The sequence below is a fragment of the Juglans regia genome, chromosome 16 (assembly GCF_001411555.2).
Source record: "Juglans regia cultivar Chandler chromosome 16, Walnut 2.0, whole genome shotgun sequence".
Classification (NCBI taxonomy): Eukaryota; Viridiplantae; Streptophyta; class Magnoliopsida; order Fagales; family Juglandaceae; genus Juglans; species Juglans regia.
Genome location: NC_049916.1, coordinates 3,017,189 through 3,039,545, shown reverse-complemented (window position 1 = coordinate 3,039,545; position 22,357 = coordinate 3,017,189). Strand labels below are relative to the sequence as shown.

General features: G+C 35.7%; 1 protein-coding gene across 1 annotated transcript; it reads right to left on the bottom strand.

The window, feature by feature from the left end:
• Positions 1-330: 330 nt before the first annotated feature.
• LOC109012475 (protein TOPLESS-RELATED PROTEIN 2-like) lies at positions 331-19,590 on the bottom strand. The gene is made up of 25 exons (XM_018994139.2): positions 18,709-19,590; positions 18,065-18,244; positions 17,831-17,944; positions 17,584-17,742; positions 17,117-17,294; positions 16,908-17,034; positions 16,722-16,828; positions 16,455-16,593; positions 16,272-16,381; positions 15,925-15,994; positions 15,761-15,834; positions 15,588-15,683; positions 15,417-15,512; positions 15,082-15,209; positions 14,582-14,816; positions 14,330-14,497; positions 12,471-12,575; positions 12,257-12,397; positions 10,541-10,651; positions 10,281-10,463; positions 10,026-10,154; positions 9,398-9,493; positions 1,765-1,950; positions 783-961; positions 331-636 (listed from the first exon to the last, which is right to left on the bottom strand). The coding sequence occupies exons 1-25, from the start codon at positions 18,786-18,788 to the stop codon at positions 423-425; spliced, it is 3,405 nt and encodes a 1,134-aa protein (XP_018849684.1). The 5' UTR covers positions 18,789-19,590; the 3' UTR covers positions 331-422.
• Positions 19,591-22,357: the final 2,767 nt, after the last annotated feature.

The window sequence follows — 22,357 nt, the reverse complement described above, 5'->3', positions numbered from 1 at the left end:
GAACCTATTCTTTATATTTTGTATTTTTATATAACTTTGAATCAATAAATTTGCTATATTTTTTTAATTTTAAGTTATTTATTAGATATAAACATAGACAAAAACTAATAATATTGATAGAGCAATGAACCTAAAACTTTCTGAAAAATTTATATGGCTAAATAAATTATAGTGTAGTTCCACCATGAAATACGTGATTAGCGTGGTGGAAGGCAAATGGCCAGAATTTTCTCCAAGAAACTTTCTGCAAGTTAAATGGCCAAAAACAAAAAGAATTTACAACAAATAATACACGAGCCACGATCCAAAGCAATGGCTTGGGGCAAAATATTAAGGTGGTAACGCTTGAAAATTTAAGAACACTCTATACTTCCTCGTGATTGCAAATTTCTTTTTTTTTCTTTTTTTTTTTTAAGGCCCCATCACCTAGGAGTAAGTTCGGATGCTTGACCACTTGGGGAAGGATTCGATGAATTAGAAGGTATTGACCCGTTATCTTGACAGGATTGGACACCCCACTTCTGCTCTACGTCTAATGGCTCCACCACATGTACGGTTCCATCGCTCATGCCTAGTGCAATCTGGTTAGGCTCAGATGGATGAGCAGCTATGACCAAAGGATAGACTGGGTTGGTGCTGCAGAAGATTTTTGACAATAAGTAATGCAGTTTAGCACTTCGAGATAGTACATAAACAGAATGGAAGGCACAGAGAAACATGGAAACTGATATATACTTGAATCACTAACTGGCAAGCTTCCAACAATAGTACCATTTGCTCACCTGGCAGCAGAGAATGGTATGTAAGCAGAAGGTACTATTCGGCACCTGATCTTTAAGCTATCCGCATCAAAAACTCCAACAGCACCATCATAAAATGAAGCATAAACCAGTAGACCATCACATGAATATATTGCATTTGAGATGGGAGCTGTATTTGTGTCTTTCGCAGACCAAGACCACTACAAGAATAAGGATTAGCAAACCAGCCATAAAAAGCATACCATGTTGACTGCAATTTAAATTTTACTATCGACCCCTAAAGTTATAACCTCACATAGTATACATATTACCGAGTCAATGTTAAAACTTTGCATAGCGCTACATTCTTTTGAAATCCACAGAAAATTTGTCCAAATGAGAGCATTGGACCATATCTGGTGCCAATCTGCAGGTGCGGACCATATCTTTTGTGATGGGGTGAAAAATAAGAAAGGACTGAGGGAAAGGGGCCGTGCTACCTAGCTTCCACACTCCCAAAATAAACTTTATGTACCTACTGGAAAAAGAAAAATGATATTTGCAATCGTAGAGTGCGCAAGCGCCGCACAATCTCTTAAAAAAAAATGAATAAATACGGAACCCACATAAAAAAAAAAAAAAAACTAATTTTTTAATAGTAGACCCTACTCTTTTTTAAAACGATTGCGCGGTGCTTGCACACTTCAGGACTGTATGTAATATTACTCCTGGAAAAAATACCCCTCCCTACATTACTAGCCTATTTTAAGTTGTTCTGCTTCCAATAAATTAACAGTTGAAATAGTAATCGACTGCTGAAATAGTAACTCCAATGAAAACAACCCTATGCCAAATGTTTAAACACTAGTTTAGACCAGCTAGGAAGGCATAAATGCTGGTAAGGCTCTATGCCTCCATCACCCCCATTTTTTACCACCTGCATCAGACTCGTTACTTGGTAACTTGATTAGCTTACCAAAAATGATAAAAAGGCAAATACTGAATGGAAGGCAAAAAAACTTACTGAGTGCAGACATTCGAGCTTGCTGTCGTAGATGGAGATTTGACTTTCGTGTACAACTAACAGATGTGCCTGATCATTATGGAACTGAACTTTAGTTTCTCCAACCAGTGGAGATTGACGACCAGCTGGTGCTTGAATGAACCTTGATTTCTTCTTCTCCCACCCATCAATGCTCCAGACACATAACTGCAACGCAATTGACCAATGTTACAAACTATCAAGTAATTATAATGAGAAGGAGAGCACTACCGTCTTCTCATCCAAGTGACTTGAATCCAAAATTATTTAATATGATAAGTGGCCATGTTTTAGTTTGATCAGCAAAAATACCCTGCACTCGTATTTTCCAGGCCTTCAGAACTTAATACCCCGGTTACAAATAAAGGCCCTATTTTTCAGGGGAATTTAGCGTTCTCCCTAGTGTACTTATTTCTTTCTTTGCCCCAAATTTTTGTTACCAGGTAAAAAGACCTAGTATGTTGTGGCAAACATACAGCAAGGTCTACTTCAGGAACATTCAACCTCAGCAGCATACACTTTATGTCACTCTTAAAATTTGGAGTTTAATAGAGTCTGAAAACCGGGTTGGCTCAAGGGGTAAAGGTCTTCAACTTGGGGGTATGCTCCCCCCAGGTTTAAGGTTCAAACCCTTCATACAAAAACTTTCTAGGAGCCACGTTCAGTAAAAGCTGACAATTTCCTAATCTGTGCAAAGGAGGCACGTTACAAAGGTCTGGGGTTTAACCAGGTCAAAGACATGTTGCGTATGCACGGTCTCCGGAGTTCCTTATCTTATAAAAAATGCATTCTGAAAGTAAGTTAGGGGACAGACAATTTCACAGCACCTTCTTCTATTTTTCTGGGCACAATTTCATAGCCTTGTTGCAAGATAATTTATTATGTACATACAATCTCACCACTGAACAAGTACTGTACTCAGGTTCTCATAATGAGCAGACAGAAGGCGTTGGCTTAACAATGGATCTTAGTCTCTGTAAACTCTCTCTCATGCCATCCCGTCGGTTTCCCATTTCCGATGCTTCTCGCCGGAAATTTCCTTAATTCTCTTTTTTAGTTCTTTTCATCTTTTTCTGGTTAGTTGGGCTCTCTGGTATTATTTTTCCATTTTGTAATGGGTTCAGAATGGAAGCTTCTCGTCAATTCTAAGATTTTCGAGTTTCAACATAAGAGTGAGCAGCGGTGGCGGATGCTGGAGAGAAGTCTCAAGGTTACTATGTCATTATCAATGTAACCACCGTGGACTGGTTGGTCACTGTAGTGGTTGCATGCGGTGCGTCGGCAAGTCCGTCGGAGTCCTACAAATCTAGAAGAAATGGGAGTCAGGTGCTGTTGGCCCAGCGTTGCCATAACAAATTTGGCCGTTTTCTAACGTTGTCTGAATGTGGGAGAGAGGAGATGCGTGGTTTTATCGCTGTTCCGGAAGGATCAAAGGGTGAAGGCCAGAGGCAGTTCACTGAAAATTTGAGAAAGGTTGTTTCCATGTCCTCTGTTTTGGGTATGAAGAACAGAGCTTCTCAGAGGGTAAGAAGAAAGTTGATGGGCTGGGCTTGGTTAAAAGCCCACATCTTGTTTGGAGGGTGAAGCCTCATACCGGGGATATTTTGGGATCGGCTCCTTCGCCATCCACTATCTATGATGCCTGATGTTGACCAGCCGACATCTAGGCTAGTACAAATTTTGTCGCCGGTGTCAGGCAACCACTCGGTTGGTGTGCCAATGCCATAAATGTCACCATAAAGTGAAGGGGAATTTTTGCCACAGATTTCGTTGCCGGTGTCTGAGCATGTGTATAGGGAGGAGGTGGATCCAGCTCCGCTGTGCACCTTATCTCCTTTGCCAGCTACGAGGGATTATCTTCGGATTGGGTGATTCAGAAAGTGAAGGAAATCCAAGACTTGGGGATTTCTTGTGAGGGTTTAGAGGAGCAATTCAAGGCTTTACTCATTGCTATTGAGGCGGGGCGTTCTTTTTCTCCTAAATCTGTTTCTAGAAAGAATAGGGAGCTTAAGCGACTCACTTGTTCAATTAATTATGACGGCCAGGAGGGAAGTGCTAATAGAGGTAGATCTAAGGGAAAGGCTGTTTTTTCCCATGAAGCCTAAAATACTTTTTTGGAATATTTGGAGTTTTAGTGATCCCAATAAGCGTCTTTTGATTAAGGATATTTTACGTCATTGGACATTGGACATTGTTTGTTTGCAGGAAACTCAGCTTGAATCCATTGATCGTAGCATTATCACTAGTTTATGGGGCTATACGTTTGTGGGTTGTGTTTACCTTGCTTCCAACGGTGCTTCCGAAGGTATTCTTATTATGTGGGATAAGAGGGTGGTTGAGCTTATTAAGGAGTGCATTGGAAACTTTACGGTGTCGTGTTCTTTTAAGAATGTGGTGGATGGTTTTAGTTGGGCTTTTGTTGGGGTGTATGGACCAAATGTGGACAGTAAAAGGAAGGATTTATGTATGAGCTTGCTGGTTTGGGCAGCTGGTAGAACTTACATTGGTGCGTTGGTGGTGATTTCAATATCACTCGGTTTATTAGTGAAAGATCAGGAGAAGCTACGCAAAGTTGTGCTGTGAATGAATTTTCAGAACTCATATTCGATATGGATTTTGTGGATCTACCACTTGTTGGTGGGTTGCACACTTGGGCCTTGTTTGGATTCGAAATTCACCTCAACTCATCTCATCTCATCATTACAATTTTTCCAAATTTCCACACAAAATATAATAAACAATTCAACTTTTTAAAATCCCAAAACAATAATAATATTTAAAATAATATTCTAATAATATTTTATTCAACTCATCTAAAACCATCTCAACTCATTTCTGAATTCAAACAAGGCCTTGGTCTCGCTTGGACAGATTTTTGGTGTCTCCTTGGGAGGCTCCCTACTCTACTTTGCTCTAGAAGAGACTAGCTAGGGTAAGTCCGGACCATTTACCTATTGTTATGGATTGTGGGGGCATTCATGAGGGTAAAAGATATTTTTTAAGTTTGAAAACATGTGGCTGAAAGTTGAAGGTTTTAATGAGAAAGTAAGGTTGTGGTGGTCCTCGTATCTTTTAGAGAGCTCAACAAGTTTTATTTTGGCTGGGAAACTGAAAGCATTGAAGAGGGATGTGAAATGTGGAATGATGTCTTTGGACATATTGACTATCAAAAACAGTCCCTTTTTGAGGACCTACAGATTTTGGAGGATAGGGAGGCGAGTGCTCCTCTTTCTAAGGAAGAATCATGTAGGAAATTTTCTATCACGATGGAGCTGGAAAAGTGCTTCTAATGGAAGAAATACCATGGAGACAGAAATCGAGAGCCCTTTGGATGAAAAAATTGGATGTACTAAATTTTTCCATCGGGTGGCTAATTCTCATCGAAGGAATAATGTGATTAAGATGCTTCAAATTAATAGGTTTGTTCAGATCATAATGTTATTAAGGAGCATATTGTCAACTTCTATGAGATCTCTCCTAACAGAAAAATTTTCTTGGAGACCCAAACTTGATGGTTTGTCCATTGAAATTATCAATCAGATAAGAGCTATTTGGTTGGAGAGACCTTTCGAGGAGGATGAAGTTTTTCAAGTGATTCCTAGGATGGCTAAGGACAAAGCACCCGGTCCAAATAGGTTCTCTATGGCTTTCTATCATGATTGTTGGGATGTGGTTGGTGAGGATATTATGAAGGTCTTTTACGAATTTCATTCTATTGGAAAATTCGAAAAGAGCCTTAATGCGACTTTTATTGCCCTTATTCCTAAGAAAGTGGGGGCAGTGGAGATGAAGGATTTTCGACCGAGCAGTCTTGTTAATGGGGTATACAAGATACTCACTAAGGTACTTGCTAACTGAATGACTGCCATTATGAGTAGCATTGTATCAAAACCTCAGAATGCTTTTGTGAAGGGAAGACAAATCTTGGATTCGGTTCTAATTGCCAACAAGTGTTTGGATAGAAGAATTACAATAGGAACACTTGGGATCCTTTGCAAATTAGACATGGAGAAGGCATATGATCATGTCAATAGGAACTTTTTGTGTTACTTGAGAGGTGTGGTTGTGGAGAAAGATGGATTTCATGAATTAGGCATAGTATCTCTACTATTCGTTTTTCAGTTTTGGTGAATGGTGCACCAGAGGGGTTTTTTCACAGCTCCAGGGGATTAAGGCCACATTTGGATGTTGAGATGAGATAAGATGAGATTAGATAAAAAAAAATCTGTGAATAGCAGTGAAATGGTTTGAGTTAAGATATTTTATGGGGTTTTGGGAAAGGGGAGAGAAAAAATTGAATAAAAATATTATAAAGTTAAAATATTATTAGAATATAATTTTTTATTATTATTTTTATTTTGAGATTTGAAAAAGTTGAATTGTTTTATGTGTTTTGTTTGGAAGTTTGGGAAAGTTGTAATAATTAGGTAATGATTATATGAAAAAGTTAAAAATTTGAAATTGAAAAATGTTTGTGTTTGAGTGATGTTTGGATGTTGAGAGGGATGAGATTTCTCATCTCATCTCAACATCCAAACGGGGCCTAAGAAAAGGGGATCCTCTTTCCCCTTTCTTGTTTGTCATTGTGATGGATGCACTAAGTCGCATGTTGAGTGCTGCTGTTAATGGAGGTTTTCTTGCTGGTTTTTCCATTGGAGGTGTTCATATTTCTCATCTTCACTTTGCTGATGATACTTTACTTTTTTGTGAGCCGGACCATGGTCATATTCAATATTTGAGGGCTTTTTTGCTTTGTTTTGAAGCTGTTTCAGGCTTGAAAGTGAACCTTTCAAAGTCTAAAATGGTTGCTGTGGGTACGGTATTTAATGTTCGAGGATTGAAAAACATCCTGGGCTGTAAGGTATCATCACTACCCATGAAATATCTTGGTCTTCGATTGGGGGCTGCTTTCAAGACGAACTCTATCTAGGAAGGTGTGTCAGAAAAGATTGATAGAAGGTTGTCAGGATGGAAAAGAATTTATTTGTCAAAGGGCGGTAGATTAACTCTTCTCAAAAGCACTTTATCCAATCTCCCTACATATGTTCTATCTTTATTTCCACTACCTGCAGGTGTAGCATCTCATATTGAGAAAAAATTTCATAGTTTCATTTGGGGAGGAAGCCAAATCTCATCTTGTTGGGTGGGATAAAATATGTTCTCGGGTAACTTGTGGTGGTTTGGGGATGCACAATTTGAGGACCTTCAATAAAGCACTTTTGGGGAAATGGTTATGGATCTATCATCAGGAAAGGGAAGGCTTGGGGAGAGTTGTTATAGATTCAAAATACGGGAGGTTGAAAAGGGGGAAGGGGGGGTTTGGCGTTCTAATGAAGTTAGGGGGCATATGGTGTGGATTTGTGAAAACATATTTGTTCCAGATGGGAGGGATTCTCCAACTTTTTCAGGTTGGCAGTTGGAAATGGTCATGGTGTTTACTTTTGGCACAATGCTTGGTGTGGTGCAAGGGCCCTTAAGTATGTTTTTCCATCTCTTTACCAGATTTCTAGTGATAAAGAGGCTGTGGTGGCTGATTTGTTGGTGTTATTTTTTTTTTAAAAAAAAAAAAAAGATCTTTTATTGATATAGAGATAGTGTTCTAATGGTTGTGGAGAATTGGGATGTCAGTTTTTTTAGAGCGGCTCATGATTGGGAACTTTGGAATGTTCGCTGAATTTTTCAATTCCTTGTATGCTATGTCATTCAGTAATGTGATGGAGGATAGGATGATTTGGATTCCTGTTGGGAGAAATAGGTTTTCGATGCGTTCCAATTACAAGGCTCTCTCAGGATTCTCTAATGATCATTGTTTTTCTTGGAAGGCTATTTGGAAGTGTAAGGTCTCTCCAAAGATTGATTTCTTTGTATGGACTGCTTCTCTTGGGAGATTGTTCACTACTGATAATTTGAAGAAACGTGGTCTCATCATTATGGATTGGTGTTTCTTGTGTAAGAAAAATGGGGAATCTGTGGATCATCTTTTGTTACATTATGAGGTGGCTCGGTTCTTGTGGAATGGTATCTTTAACCGGATTGGTGTGCATGTGGGTTATGCCTGGAAGAGTTAAGGATATTCTTAGGTAATGGAAAGGTATTAGAGGAAATGCTTACATTGTAGCTGTGTGGAAAATAATCCCACTTCGCATTATGTGGTGTTTGTGGATGGAGAGAAATAAATGATGTTTTGAAGAACGGGAGCGTTCCTTGGATGAGCTGAAGCGATTATTTTATAATACTTTATTTTCTTGGGCTTCGGTCATTAGTTGTAATGAGGACAGTTTCATGATCTGTTTGTACTTTGTACCCCTCACTAGTGCTTAATGGTACTTATGCATTTTCTATGTAAACTTCATGTGTACTTGGGCTATGCCTATTCCCATCAATAAAATTTTACTTTTACTAATAAAATAATAATAATGAGCAGATATCACACCAGATACATGCCTTACACTTCAAATATATACTACATATCATTAGGCTTGCCACTATTGGAGAACCACTAAACATTCATAAGAAATCATCAACTTATTTCAACCAACACATAAAGCGTGATTTTTCTACATCCTTCCTAGACTATCTTCAATCTTTCTCTCGCTCTTCTCTAAACAATTTTTCCCACGACCACAACTTTGAAGGAAAACAATGAGTTTTTGGTTGAATATTCAAAACCACTAGAATATATGATATTGCACTATCATAGACACATCCCCATATCTCTACATCAATTAACATGTTCATAATATTTTTCATATCTCAAATTGCATTTATAATATCTTTGTATCAGTATAAATAACAAAATATGTTTTTTGATAAGAAAGAAACAAGTATAAATAACAAAATATGTCATGTCAAAAATATATTTCAACTTTTACACTATTGGTCGGCCTCACAGGATGAACTCTTGGTTCAAAAATATATTTAAACTTCAAGACCAGGGCTTTGAAGAGACGGACACTGGATAATGGCCTTCAATTGAATAAAAAGTCATACATTTTTGCAGCTGGATTTAAACGACAAGGGGATCATCTTACTAAGCTGATGTTTCTATTGTACAAAACAGAGTGCTAGGTTGGTCCAGCTATATGTTTAGGACGAGAAAGGTCATTACCCAACACTGCAAAGGTCCCACTGAAGTAGAGGGCCCTGAAGCTGAGATATGGACAAGGTCCTACCTTTTAATAACAACATTAAAACTTAAGGTTTGTTTGGATACTTGGAATATTCAATATATCTGTGAATAATAATGAAATGGTTTGAGTTAAGATGTTTTATTGGATTTTGTGAAAGGAAAGAGAGAATTTTGAATAAAAATTATTATAAAGTTAAAAAATTGCTTGAATATAATTTTTTAATATTATTTTTGTATTTTAAATTTGAAAAAGTATAGTATTGTTTTTTGTGTTTTGTTTGGGAGTTTGAGAAAGTTGTAATGATTAATGATTACATGAAAAAGTTGAAAATCTGAAATTGAAAAGTGTTTTATGCTTGAGTAATGTTTGCGAAGGAAAAATCTGATAATACTTTAGAACGGTTGTGTTGCCAAACGGACCCTTAAACTTCATCAGACAGCATGTTATAAATTTTAATATTCAAATTTTAATAGTCATACACTAACCTGTGTGTCAGCTCCTGAAGAAACCAAAGCATTTAAGGTTTGGGAAAATGCAAGCCCTGTAATCCGATTCTGGTGACCCTTAAGCTTGGTTTTGACCTGCAAACCATACCCAAGCTTGAATTGCATTTCCATAACTAGACGCCATGCAAGAAAGCTTAAGGTCATCAAGAGGTGGATGCTTAGATGATTAATTCAGTTGGGATAGAATGCATTAAAACCTTGACTCAATGATAAAAGAGTAATACAAGACTTCACCTTTTCATAATATGTAATGTTTCTGAAAAACAATTTGAAATTCCAACATGACCTTTTTTTTTATAAGTTCCAACATGACCTTATAACACATAAATCATCTGACAACTCAATTATGTCCTGTACTTGTGAGAACTGCCCACAATGACATTAATATAAAGTAACATGTAATTGGTTGGTCAAAAAAATTCCAAAACGTAAAATAATAATACCATGACTTTTGAGAGGATGAGTATGCATTAACACTCGCAACGACGAGATAATAAAATTATTCCCCACAGCTAAATGATAGGATTTTCATTAATTGAATATGAATTATTGAAAAAGAAAAAAGAAGCTTACAGAAAGAATGAATCAAACATACAAGATGCCTCACCTCATCAACCCTGACATTATAGATTTGAATAGAAGAATCTTCCATTCCAACAGCAATAATGTTATTATCTTGTGGGTGGAATGCCAGAAAAGTCGCTGCAGGAGGTGGGGACATAAATGTTGTCATGACCTGAACAGCAGTTACCAGGTTAATGCAATCAATGTCAACTTGGTATAAGAACTTAACTACATAGGATCCAGCTAATTAACACCGAGTTTTCCCATCACAAAACAAGCAAAAGCAACAACAACAAACCTTAAATGTCATCATGTTGAACAAAGAGACCTTCCCACCTGATGCAGACATGACATAAGAATCGTTTTTAGATAGAGCAATACATGCAGCACACTCTTCAGCTGGTTTGCTGTCATTTACATCATTACTCATAAGAGTTCCATTGGGGGGCTGCCACAACTGTGGTACTACATGCGCGGTAGCCTGAGTATTTTCAAGGGGGAGCCATTAGAAACTCCTTAAACGTATCGTGAATACCTATGCATAGGTAGAAAGCTAACCTTTCCCACTGGATTCCTTTCACTACGTTGCCATTTCCAAAGTTTATGAACAGCATTGGAAGCAAGGGCCAGTAGAGCTAGGCCACTGTTAGTGTAGATCAGTCGTACAACCTGCAATTTGTGATTCATTACATGTGAATTATAAAATATTCTGATATAGGAAACACAAAAAGAACAACTATGTTCTTTACTTATCAAAAATAAATAAAAAAGAACAACTATGCTCTTTTGTAAAACTAATGTCTATGATTTGTGTCAACTATATATATTATAAACCAAGTGAATAAATTATTCTGTAATCTAAATACCCCTCTTACATTGTTGCCATAAAAAAGGATTACTTTACTGATTTTTTAACACAGCCAACATCTCTAAATGCATAACAAGCATGTTTAAATTTATTATGCATAGACAAAACACCATTGTTAGAAGTGCAATCATATAGGTCCTGCTCTCTTTCCCCCGTCTGAGTTTAATGATTTTCCTAACAGATTTTTCTACTTACTCTTTCATTAATATCTCCATTTACCCATTAATGACAAGATTTATAAAACTTGGGAACCAAAAAGATGAGAACATATGTAATTAATCATTATTGTCACTAGAAGTTTGCACCAAAGTTGTTAGTTGAAGAATTAACGAAGCTTGTTACATGTCAAAACTTTGTTGGCAAAGAGGGAAACATACATTACAAAATCAGTAACCCCAGTTTTGCTCGTGCTCATTGTATTTTTCTACATGGAAAGATTTGATTGTATATAGAATGCTTATCAAAAAAGAAAAAGATTTGATTGTATATAGAAGTCATAAATTCAAAGCAAAATACCCCTCAGCTATAAGAAATGAACAAGAATTTACAAGGGACACGGCTGTCATCAAAGTAGTCTTTTCAAAGAAGACTACTATAATCTAGTCATGAACAAGAACTTCTAGCCTTACAACTATGTTTATTAAATTAAAATTGAGTTTTTTTATCATGTAAATAATAAAAGAAAATTATCATTTTTAGGGGTTTAAAAAATTACATTTCGCAACTTAAGAATGGACAAATATAATTGGACACTCCTATAAGGGAATGTGAACTATTATTATGGGCAAACTGAAGATTGTTTTCATTCATATCAAGATTCAAACTCCAAAGTCATCAGGACCCATGAGATTATAAACATCCCCTTCCATGTCTTCAGTTATGTCTTCACTAACCCTCTCATATAATTAGCCAGTGCATTTCACCAATCACACCAACTATATATTATTAAATATTCCCACATCATACGGGTACATGGCTGGAGGTAGTAGATTGACCATTCTTTGGGCACTATTTAGTTTGATAAAAAGTATTTATTAGGACTCCAGAGTAATGAACAAGAGTGCACAAGGCTTTCAACAAAAATTTTCAGTAACTGACAAGAATCAACATTCTTGAGTTCCCTTCCATGACATGTCCTCAAGAATGTAGTTGACTTGTTAAATGAAGTGCCTTAACCGTCTTAAGATGAAAAGCTATAAAGAACTTACCATGCCAAGCTGTCAGATACCAACATAAGGATGACCAATAAAATAACAAGAATAATAATTATAATATAAACCATCCATACAAGCACAAGCTTTCAAGTCTTTTCATTTGAGAAAATAAAAATATATTTTCTTCCCTTCCCAATATAAAGCGCATTGGACCAAGCAACTTGTGACCAGTCACATGCTCAAACTGCCTACCTTCCCTGCTGTGATGGAGTCGGGCAATCGTAGAACCTTGAGTTGAGATTTTTCCACAATATCAGATACTTTCCAGCTCAAAATCTTGTCTGCATCATCTGAGATCCGTGGTTTGACATCCAGAAGCCTGCTACTGTCCCCCTGTGGTAAAGTGCTATGAAAACTTCGAAACTAGGTACTACAAACAACTTTACACAAAAAAAGATAAACTTACAAGACTACTGACAGATACAGCAGGAGTTCTATCAGGACGTTCCAGTGTTGGAGCAGCAGCAGGAGAAACATTTGCAAATGGGCCTAAGGAGTTACCAAGCAGAGGCTGCAAAAAACATATAAATATGCTGAAGAGACTGAATCAAGAAACCTCCATGGCAAAATAAAAAATAAAAAAAAGTAAATCTTTTTTTATGAATAAATAAGAAATGTAAATCTATGAAGAAATCATACTAGAGAAAATAATTAAAAGGGAGAGGATACCACAGAGGTCTATTGAAAAACCAGCTACATAGATTAATACATTTTATATTGATTGAATCAATTTGGGCTTCCTAAAGGCACAACAAAATTTTAAAAAAAATACAGGGTAACAAACAAAACATCTTCAGTACAGAACTTAAGTCTTCAAATCTGACAATACTGGTATAGGAGTCCCCAGCAAAATTGGTAACAAAACTAGGCTTAGGGAAGGTTACATATACAAATATATATACACCAAAATATATATATATATATCCCAAAGATCCAACAAAGTACCATAAAATGTGCTTTGAGTGAAAGCACATAGTATCCAATGGATTTGTTTTATGACTAGGAACCCCAGAGACCGTGCAAACACACCGTCTTTTATCCGGTTAAACCCCAGACCCATGTAACCAAATCTGATATATTCAACCCATCAAAGTTAAAAATAATGATAAAAAGGGCCACTAATGTTCAATAATTCACGTTCAGGCGGCCACATAACAGCAGGAAAACGGAATACTTAACTGATAGCTATGCACACACAACAAAGTGGAGCTTGCTGAAAAGACATTTCCAGAATGCAGTCCATTGGATTTGATTATCTAACCAAAAGTATTATTAACTATGGGATCACCAGCATATGACCCAAACATAATGTTAATTTCACATCATGGTTTAGTACATCCCACAGCAATCATCAGGACAATTCTTTAATTCTCAAGTACCAAAAAGAAACTTCACTTCTTTAAGCTGCTGTTCTTTCAGAACAACATTACATTCTGAAACTTGTATTCCTGGATGAAACTTGATCAACATCAAATAATATTACCTCCTAAAAGTATTTACATACTACTAACCCCTAGGGGTTGACTCAAGTGGTAAAGGTTGTGGTCTTGGTGGTATGCTCCCTCTAGGTCTAAGGTTCGAATCCTCTTGGGTGCAAACAATTTCTAGGGCCATCGAACTGGGAGAACTTCCCCTTGAATTACCCAAGGTACATTTGCGGAAAACTCCTTGCCGAGGGCTTGTGCACCCCCAGGATTAGTCAAGACTTTGTTCTCAGACACCCAGTGCCAATCAAAATAAATATTTATATACTACTTCAACTCAACAGCTAGTGCTTGAGTCAAGTTTTTATTATGGAATACAAATCGCAAAAGAAATTGATGTCGACGGTATGGTATTACAAAGCACGACAGTAATCAACAGCAACATTTTGTTGAATACTTGTTTTCAACTTTAACCTTTTCTCCAAACAAATGTAATATATTAACTGTGACATTTTTTGTAAGAGGGAACCCCATATTATTGAAAAAAAAAGTTTGATATTGCGCGTTTTCTTTAGTTAACAGATCTATCAAGGTTCACGTACGAGACAACTCAAACTCATATCTGTTCCACATAACCTTAACTCAAGTAAACTACAGAATTATATTTCATCTTAGTGCAGGCTTCTCTAATTAGACTTGCGGCCTTAAGCAGGTATGAGTCGTCTGACTGACATAAGAGATAAAGGTTTTCTTGATAACATTACTTTGTATCAGGCTACATGAAATTGTTTGAAGATGCTAAATGTGACTCAAAAAATCAAAGCACCGGAGTCTGGACTACCTTAGAGTTAATGGGTTCAGAAGGGCCTCGACTTTTATCGGTGGCCCTGCTCTCCAACATCCTTATCAAGCGCACACCATCCTTGTTGGCTAAAACCTTGATACCATTGTCACTAGTAGTGACTGCCAACAACGACCCCTCTTTGTTGAATCTCAGTCTAGAACTAGCCTGCAAGAGAGAATAGAATGAACTTGGGCTTCACTATTCAATTTGAATACCAGTGATTAAATGAAATGGCAGAAGAATACTAACAGGCAATCCACCATCTGCATCAACAGCTATCAACATATTTGTATTATCCATATCCCAGAACTTGATTTGAAAGTCATCACCAGCAGCCAAGAACCTGTTCCTGGTTGTGTCAAACTGGACAACACCTAAGGAGCGGTTTCTAAAACCAGAATATGTCCGTTTTATTGCCCCTTCACTCTCATTCCACTCAACTAGATGAGACTCGCCTTCTTTACTTGTTCCACATGAGAAGAGCCTGCAAGACAGATATAAGTACCAATGCTACTAGTTATTGTAAATGGTGACCAACACAAATGATCAATAAAAACAAAATAGAACAAAATGAGCTGCATACTAATGTGCATCCTATACAAGGAAAATGAACTGAAACAGTTTTCCTGTGCAGTTTATGCCATCAGATATTTTAATATGTAATTATAGAGAATTGAAATATACAACTGATGCAGAAAGAATTTAAACAAATGCAAGTCCTATGTAATCTTTTGATAGGCATGCTTTACCTGGTTCCATCCGCACTATATGCCATCATGGTACACCAAAGTCCAGGTGCATCATAATCCACTCTAGATCTCGAGCAATCATACAGCCAAGCTTTGATTTTCCCATCAATGGCAGTAGAGAAAATAAACTGCACATAAGGACAAAATGGGTTGGAAAATTAACAGTACAGAGGATAAAGCCAGCTGAAAAATATAAGATTTGTTAATAACAGGAAGCTATCAGATCTTTCCAAGCGCATGTTTTACAGAAAAGGGATATTGCACTGCCAACAAAGTCAACACGTCAAAACAATAACCAAGTATAAAGCTTGTGATTAACTTCTTAATGAAATTACTTGGATATTTTCTTTGTAGTGAGGACAGACAGAATATACAGGAGCTTCATGGCCTTCAAAAGTGTACTGTCTCCGTCCAGTTACAGCATCCCATACCTGTCACATAGAATACTATAATGAGGAACCTCAACTTTCTTATTTATTAAAAAACCTCTAGATCTTAGTTGATACCTTAATCATTTTATCATCGCCGCATGTGACAATACACAGTTGCTTGTTGGGATGAGCAAACGCAATATCATTAACACCACCAACATGAGCATCAATCTAAAAGATAAGATTATCAATTACCAGCACCTTGCCATTACCAGGGAAAAACATAATATACAGGACAGAAGGCATACCTCCAAATGCTGTCTCAGTTCTCCAGTTGGATTGTACATATATATTTGAACAATATGTTTTGAAAATGCAACGCCTAAACCATGCAGATAAAATTAAAGCCAGAAAATTGTGATCTAATAATGAGGATATAAACTAGTCCCAAGTAAAAAAGTTGTGTACAAACCAAGCATAAGTCCATCTGGCCCCCAAACACATCTATTCACCGATATCGCAGCATCATTGAGTAAAGCTGTCTGGTAGCATAAAGAAGATTAATTTGAAAGGACAATCGCTTACAATTCCTAATACTCAATACTCATGTTTTCACTGGTAGATAAGGTGTGCTAAATTGCCTGGTGCTAAAACCACTTGATTATTGCACCAGAACGTTTGAGATTAAACCCCAACTTCATTAGTATTAGGGAGTTTACAGGCATTGGGAAGGTCCCTCATTGTTAAATTTGACCAGAAGAATCAGTAAGTGAAACTAGAAGTCTATGCATAACTTAACAGAATTGTAACTAACAATACCTGCAATGGCATAGAAGCAGCTGAGAGATCCCAAACCTTGAAAGGCTTATGTGCCAACCTTTCCCGGGACCCAACTTCCCATACACTAATGTCACCAACATTTGTCCCAACTACAAAAAATATTTGAAACTTTGATAAATGTACAACAAAAATTTTGGTGAAGAAAAAATATATATTATAAACCTAGAAGAATTGTTTGTTGCTGTGGATGAAAGTCCATGCTCATGACATTAGATCCTTGACTGAGGGTACGCATAACAGCTTTAGGAAGGTCATCTTGTGAACAGATGTTAGGAGTATGCATTACACCAGAAAAGGACACCTACAGAGACCATGAGTAAGCATAAACTTTCCATAAGCGAGAAAGAATAAAGAATAATGTCCTAAAGGCTAAGCAATTAAAAACATGAAAATTGAGCTTGAAAAAAATACTGTCTTGGTCATCCACACCTCATCAGACTGGCCAATGCGAATTCGCTTCAAGTGCTCCGAATCAGCAGATTGATAATCTAGGCCTGTTACACCAGTGGGAGTCCTTGGGTGTTTCAAGAATGCAGCTGTACATATTAGAAAATTATCAGTAAAGCCAAGTAGTAGAGTGTTTAAAGCACTGAGACACATCATAAGCATTCTCACCTGCACTAGAAGGCTGCACTAGACCAGGTGAGCCAGCTGCCACCGCAGCATGAGGTAAAGAAGGATTGGTGCCTGACATCCACCCAGCAATAGCACCAGGAGAATGTGAAACAACAGGCTGAAAAGGCTGCACATAAGAGGCATCCAAGAATTATGCTATAATGCTTTTTTTCCTTCCTTTTGGCAGGTAACAGATGGAAAATACATACACCATGGGCACCAATAGGTGGAAATGCCCCAGCCTTAGGAATTGGCCCCATAAGGGGGCTGTTTGTAGGAGGAGGACGAGCTCCATTAGTCGTTGGAGTGCAAGAATGATCCATGAAGAGTGTTTTAATATCAGGATTTGGACGAGGATTCTTGCAAAGTTGATGCTGCCAGTTTAGACTGAAAATTGAAAGAAACATATGAGTCTCCAAGAAACAACTATCATCAGAGAAAGTCAAGGCACAAGTCTTCAGTTGATTTAATTTTATTTTTTAAAACTAACCGGTTGAGAAATAACCAAAGTGCTTATATAGATATACACATGCACATATATATTTATAAGAGAAAACCCAATACAAAGATAACCGAGCTACTCCTGACAACAATGGTCCATAACAAGAATTTTAAACTGAGTCCATGACCACAAACTTGCAGGTTATATCTAACTTGTGGAAAATGTAGGAATCACCTCTGGTTAATTAAGGTCCTTAGTCGCGAACTTTTGAAGGATGGAAGCACAAGCTTATCACGAAACAGTGGGTTTGCCTCAATTAGCTTTTTGAGTTCTATAAGCATGATGTTTCTAGCCGATTTTGTATCTCCATACTTGGAAAGCTGCTCATTTTGCCTGATGATACAAAACAACAGGAGGTATAAATTAGGAAAGATCACAAGGCAGTGTGCATTCAAATTAACAGAGAAGAAAAGGTAGATACCTAAAGTTTTCGAGAGTAAGCAAATGAGTGATCTCCTTGAAAAGTTCCTCATTAAAGGATGCGAAAACCTTAAGGTCTTTCACAAGAATCTCAACAGCCTTTGCTCGATCCTGCCTGAGCAGAAAAGACATCAAACTGAGCTATGCTTTGCAAACTGGAAACCAAGTAAAGATTTCAAGGGGCTCCTAGAAATTCATAAGGTGGTTGTTGACAGAAATAATGTTGAATACTCACCTATCAAGAGCTTCCAAGTACTTCTGCTTCCTAATCTCAAAGAAAATCTTCATTGAATATCGGTTGTCCTCTACCTTTGTGAAGCCACATAAATAGCGCTCAACTTCATCCCATTCACCCGCCTGGACCTGATCCTCGAAATGCTTCATGTTGAAGAAAAAGCCAGACTCTTGTTCTAACCTAAAATTCCGGAAGCCAATTATTAGCATACAACAAAAAGGCAATAGCATGCATCTGTTTTAGCCAAGTTTTCTCATGCTCCATTTCACTGCCTGAGGAGAGGCAGAAAAATGAGAGAAGCCAAGGCCACTGGTAGCGAGCTCAATGCAGAAACGGGCTACAACACGCAAGAGAAGTACTTACAAGATCTGAAAGATCAATTCCCCAAATTACATCTTACACTCCATTTTATATTAATTTTCCTTTTTCCAAGCTAAATAAAGTTGGCTTGGTTTACTAAAAAATTAGCTCAGTTTTTAATGAAATATGAGCTTTTTTGGTTTTTTTTTTCTTAGGCTAAACAGAGGTCGAGATATTAAACGATACTTAAAAATTTTGCATTCTTTTTCTTTCCCCAAGCTAATCATGGTAACCAACTAGATGCTAGGATGTGAAAAAAATTAAATAATAAATACAGGACTTACTTGTGAACTGTTTCCTTGAATTTCTCCTCATCCAAGAACTGCAAAATCAAAAACACCAACTCCCTACTTAAGGAAGACATAGTGCCCGGTAATCCTAACCGCTCCAGCGCAAAGATCAGATGTCAAACCGAAGCGTCTAAATTCACCGCAAAAAGTTACAGGCTGTCCCAAAATCCTCTTTCAACAGGTAAAGGTCGTTATTTGGATGAAAAGTACAATACCCAGAAACTATTTCTTCTTCAATTTTCTTTTGGCACTAAATTTTGCTTCAAATCATTCATGAAGTACCTCACCCAGGGCCCCAACTTACACTATCACCCCTCAAATTTCTTAACCTTCAAATCAGTACGAAGTAATGTCTTCATCCAAACATCACAAAACCCAAATTTTAATACAGCAGAAGAAGCACGATAAAATACACAAATACCCAATAGAGAAGCTCTTTTTTCTTATAAACCCCCACGTGACAAAAACCCGAAATAAACCCTAAGTTTTAGCTCCCTGCGCAAAGATCCAACCCTATAACAGCTTTATCTAAATGCAGGTGAATGTGAGACAAAAAAAGCACTACAGCTTGATTTTCTACAACGTCATGGAATTTTCTTCGTTCATTTCCAAATCAAAAAAGAGAGGAAAATACATAGCCTTACTGGTCTTCAGAGAAGGGCAAAATGAATCAATTGTAGGACTAGGGTTTTCCGGCCTCTCTTACTTCTTCACCTTCTTCTTTTTCCTCTGAATGTGCTTTGCAGATAACTCCGCAACAACCCTCACGTCCTCTCTGTCTAAAATGTCTTACTTTATTTTCACCTCTCTATATATATCTTTATTTATTACTTTCCTCTCTCTCTTCAGGACAAGGACAAAGGTTCTGCTGTCTGCGCTCTGCCTCGCGCTCTCTCTCTCTCTCCCCCTTTCTATATATCTATATATATATAATATATATCCACTCTCCGTACCTGTAGAACTTTGAACTTTCGCTCACTCTTTCTCTCACTCTCTCTGCAATTACTGTGTCACTTTCTTTCTCTACCTGATTTCCTTTTCCCTACTCGCGACTGTGGACTACAGTTTGCTGTTGCCTGTTGTGTTTCAAAACTATACCTAGGAAGTGGGGAAAATCTAGGCAGCCTGTAATCCCCTCTTTCGTTCTAGTCTTTGCACATTTGCACTGCACGAGCTCCTTTTGCTGCCTGATATATCTTGTACTTCTGTCTTTCAAAAACATCTCATCTCATCTCATCTCATCTCACCTTATCATTACAACTTTTTCAAATTCTCACATAAAATAAAATAAACAATTCAACTTTTTCAAATCCCAAAACAATAATAATATTAAAAAATATATTCTAACAATATTTTATTCAACTTTTTAACTTTAATCTCAATTCATCTCATCTCATCTCATCTCTGAAAACAAACGAGCTTGTAATTAGAAAAATTCTATTCCTAAGCCTCATACACCACACACCAACCTTTTTATGATTTCTTTAATTTTATTCTCTTACAAAATATGTGATATATAGATTATGAGTATAATAATTCAATTATTTTAAAAATAATAAAACTAAAAAAAACTTTAAAAAAATTTTAAAAAAATAAAAAAATTTTGGTGTGTGGTGTATGGGCTTATGAATAGCAATGCTCAAGTAATTAATCTGGGTTAGGCCATTTAAGACGAATTGAGTTGAGTTGATTTTAGTTAGAATAATTTGTTTAGTTTTTTTATTACATTCAGTTCAATTGAATTTGGTTTAAATTTAGACTTTTTTATTATTTAAATACTTAATTCTTAAATTATTAAATTCGTCTCAATTTAAAATTTTTTTACACGTAAAACTCACAATATTTTTCAACTTAATACCTATTTATAGTGGAACTAATAACTTTTTTTAACTTCTTATAAATACATTTAAATTCTTTTTAATATTTAAACATATCTAAATTCATCTTAGGTAAGTTTTACAAAACTCATTTCATCATCTCAATTTATTATTATTCATAAATAACTCAACTCATCTCAATATCTAAATACAGTCTAAATAATTATATTTTATAGATTTTATTGAAATGGGTTTAATTTTTTAGATTAAAATCTATGAAATAGGTTAAGATAAATTTAATTTTTTTTAAAAAAATAATGAATCTCATCAATAATTAATTTAAGATAAATTAAAGAGTCGGTGGTTATTTGAATGATAATATTAGTTGAGAGAACCATCATTGTCTTTACAACCGAAGCTTTTGAATTAATTGACAAGAAAAGCTCAAAAGTGATAAAATAATAAAAATTATGAAAATGTCGCCTTTATGAGATGGAAAAGGAATATAATATAGCGTTAATCATTTACAAAATACTTCGTATAAAAAATTTATGTGAAAATTAATTCTAAAAATATAAAATCATGATGTTTTATCTATTTGCAATCGTATCTTTTGGCACACCTAACAAATCATTGAAGTGAGTTCCACTATGATAAAAAGTATGGGTATTTTACTTTTTTTATAACCATAATATATATTTTTTTAAGTTCTTTAACCATAATAATTAGTATCATAATAAGTGGTGTATTCTATAATATACTAAGTCGATAGGAGTTAAAAAGTTATCAAAGCTTAGATTTTATTATCTTTAATCACAATTAAAAATAATAATAATTTGAGATGAAAAGCATTGTCTATTGCATTGTCTATTACTATATAAAAACGAAGTAATATAATTCCGACGTGTCATTCTACCTATAAAAATAGGTATTCTATCCATTAAATTTGAAGTGTTATGTTTATGAAGCGGTAAACCTTTTAAAATTAATATTTCATTATGAATCATTGTAACTTTTAAATTTCATTTATTTTCTTACATATAAAGATATAAATCAATTCAAGACTCCATCAAAAAGTACTAATTCAATATTTATATTGTTTTATATTTTAAGTGGAGTCATATGACTCCGATGTGGCATTCTACTCATAAAATTAGACATTCTACTCATTAAACTTGAAGTGTTATTATGTTTATAGAACAGTAATCATTTTAAAAGCAATATTTCATTATGAATTGTTTTAACTTTTAAGTTTCATTTATTTTCTTGCATATAAAAATATAAACCAATTTAAGTATTCACCCAAAGACATTATTTTAGCCTTTATATTGTTTCATTAAATAAATCGTCCTATAGACCGTTTCAAATTTGTTCACTATAAAACCCGCTCTCTCTAAATCTCTCTCCCTCATACATAACATACATAACAATCCGTGTATTGCGTGAGTTATAAGCTCGTTATCTATTAAACATGGATTAGAACCTAGCTATGATTAGTCTTGGAAGACCTCGTTTGGTTATGGTTATATAGATGAGATGAGAAATCTGTCAATAATAGTAAGATAGTTTGTGAATAATAATTAAATGATTTGAGTTAAAATATTTTATGAAATTTTGAAAAATGAGAGTAAAAAAGTTAAATAAAAATATTATAAAGTTAAAGTATTGTTAGAATATTTTTGTTAATATAATTTTTATTTTTTAATTTGAAAAAGTTAAATTATTTTTTATATTTTATTTAAAAATTTAGAAAAATTATAATAATTAGATAAAAAATAAAAATATTTATATTTAAATAATATTTAAATATTAAGATAAGATAAAAG

What these genes read in the sequence shown, in the direction of transcription:
- LOC109012475 (XM_018994139.2), bottom strand. Translation starts at nt 18,788, where the DNA reads ATGTCTTCCTTAAGTAGGGAGTTGGTGTTTTTGATTTTGCAGTTCTTG. An exon ending in ATGCAGATGGTGGATTGCCT is followed by an intron (nt 14,498 to 14,581) that starts GTTAGTATTCTT and finishes TCTCTCTTGCAG; the next exon opens with GCTAGTTCTAGACTGAGATT. An exon ending in AGCTCGAATGTCTGCACTCA is followed by an intron (nt 962 to 1,764) that starts GTAAGTTTTTTT and finishes TTATTCTTGTAG; the next exon opens with TGGTCTTGGTCTGCGAAAGA.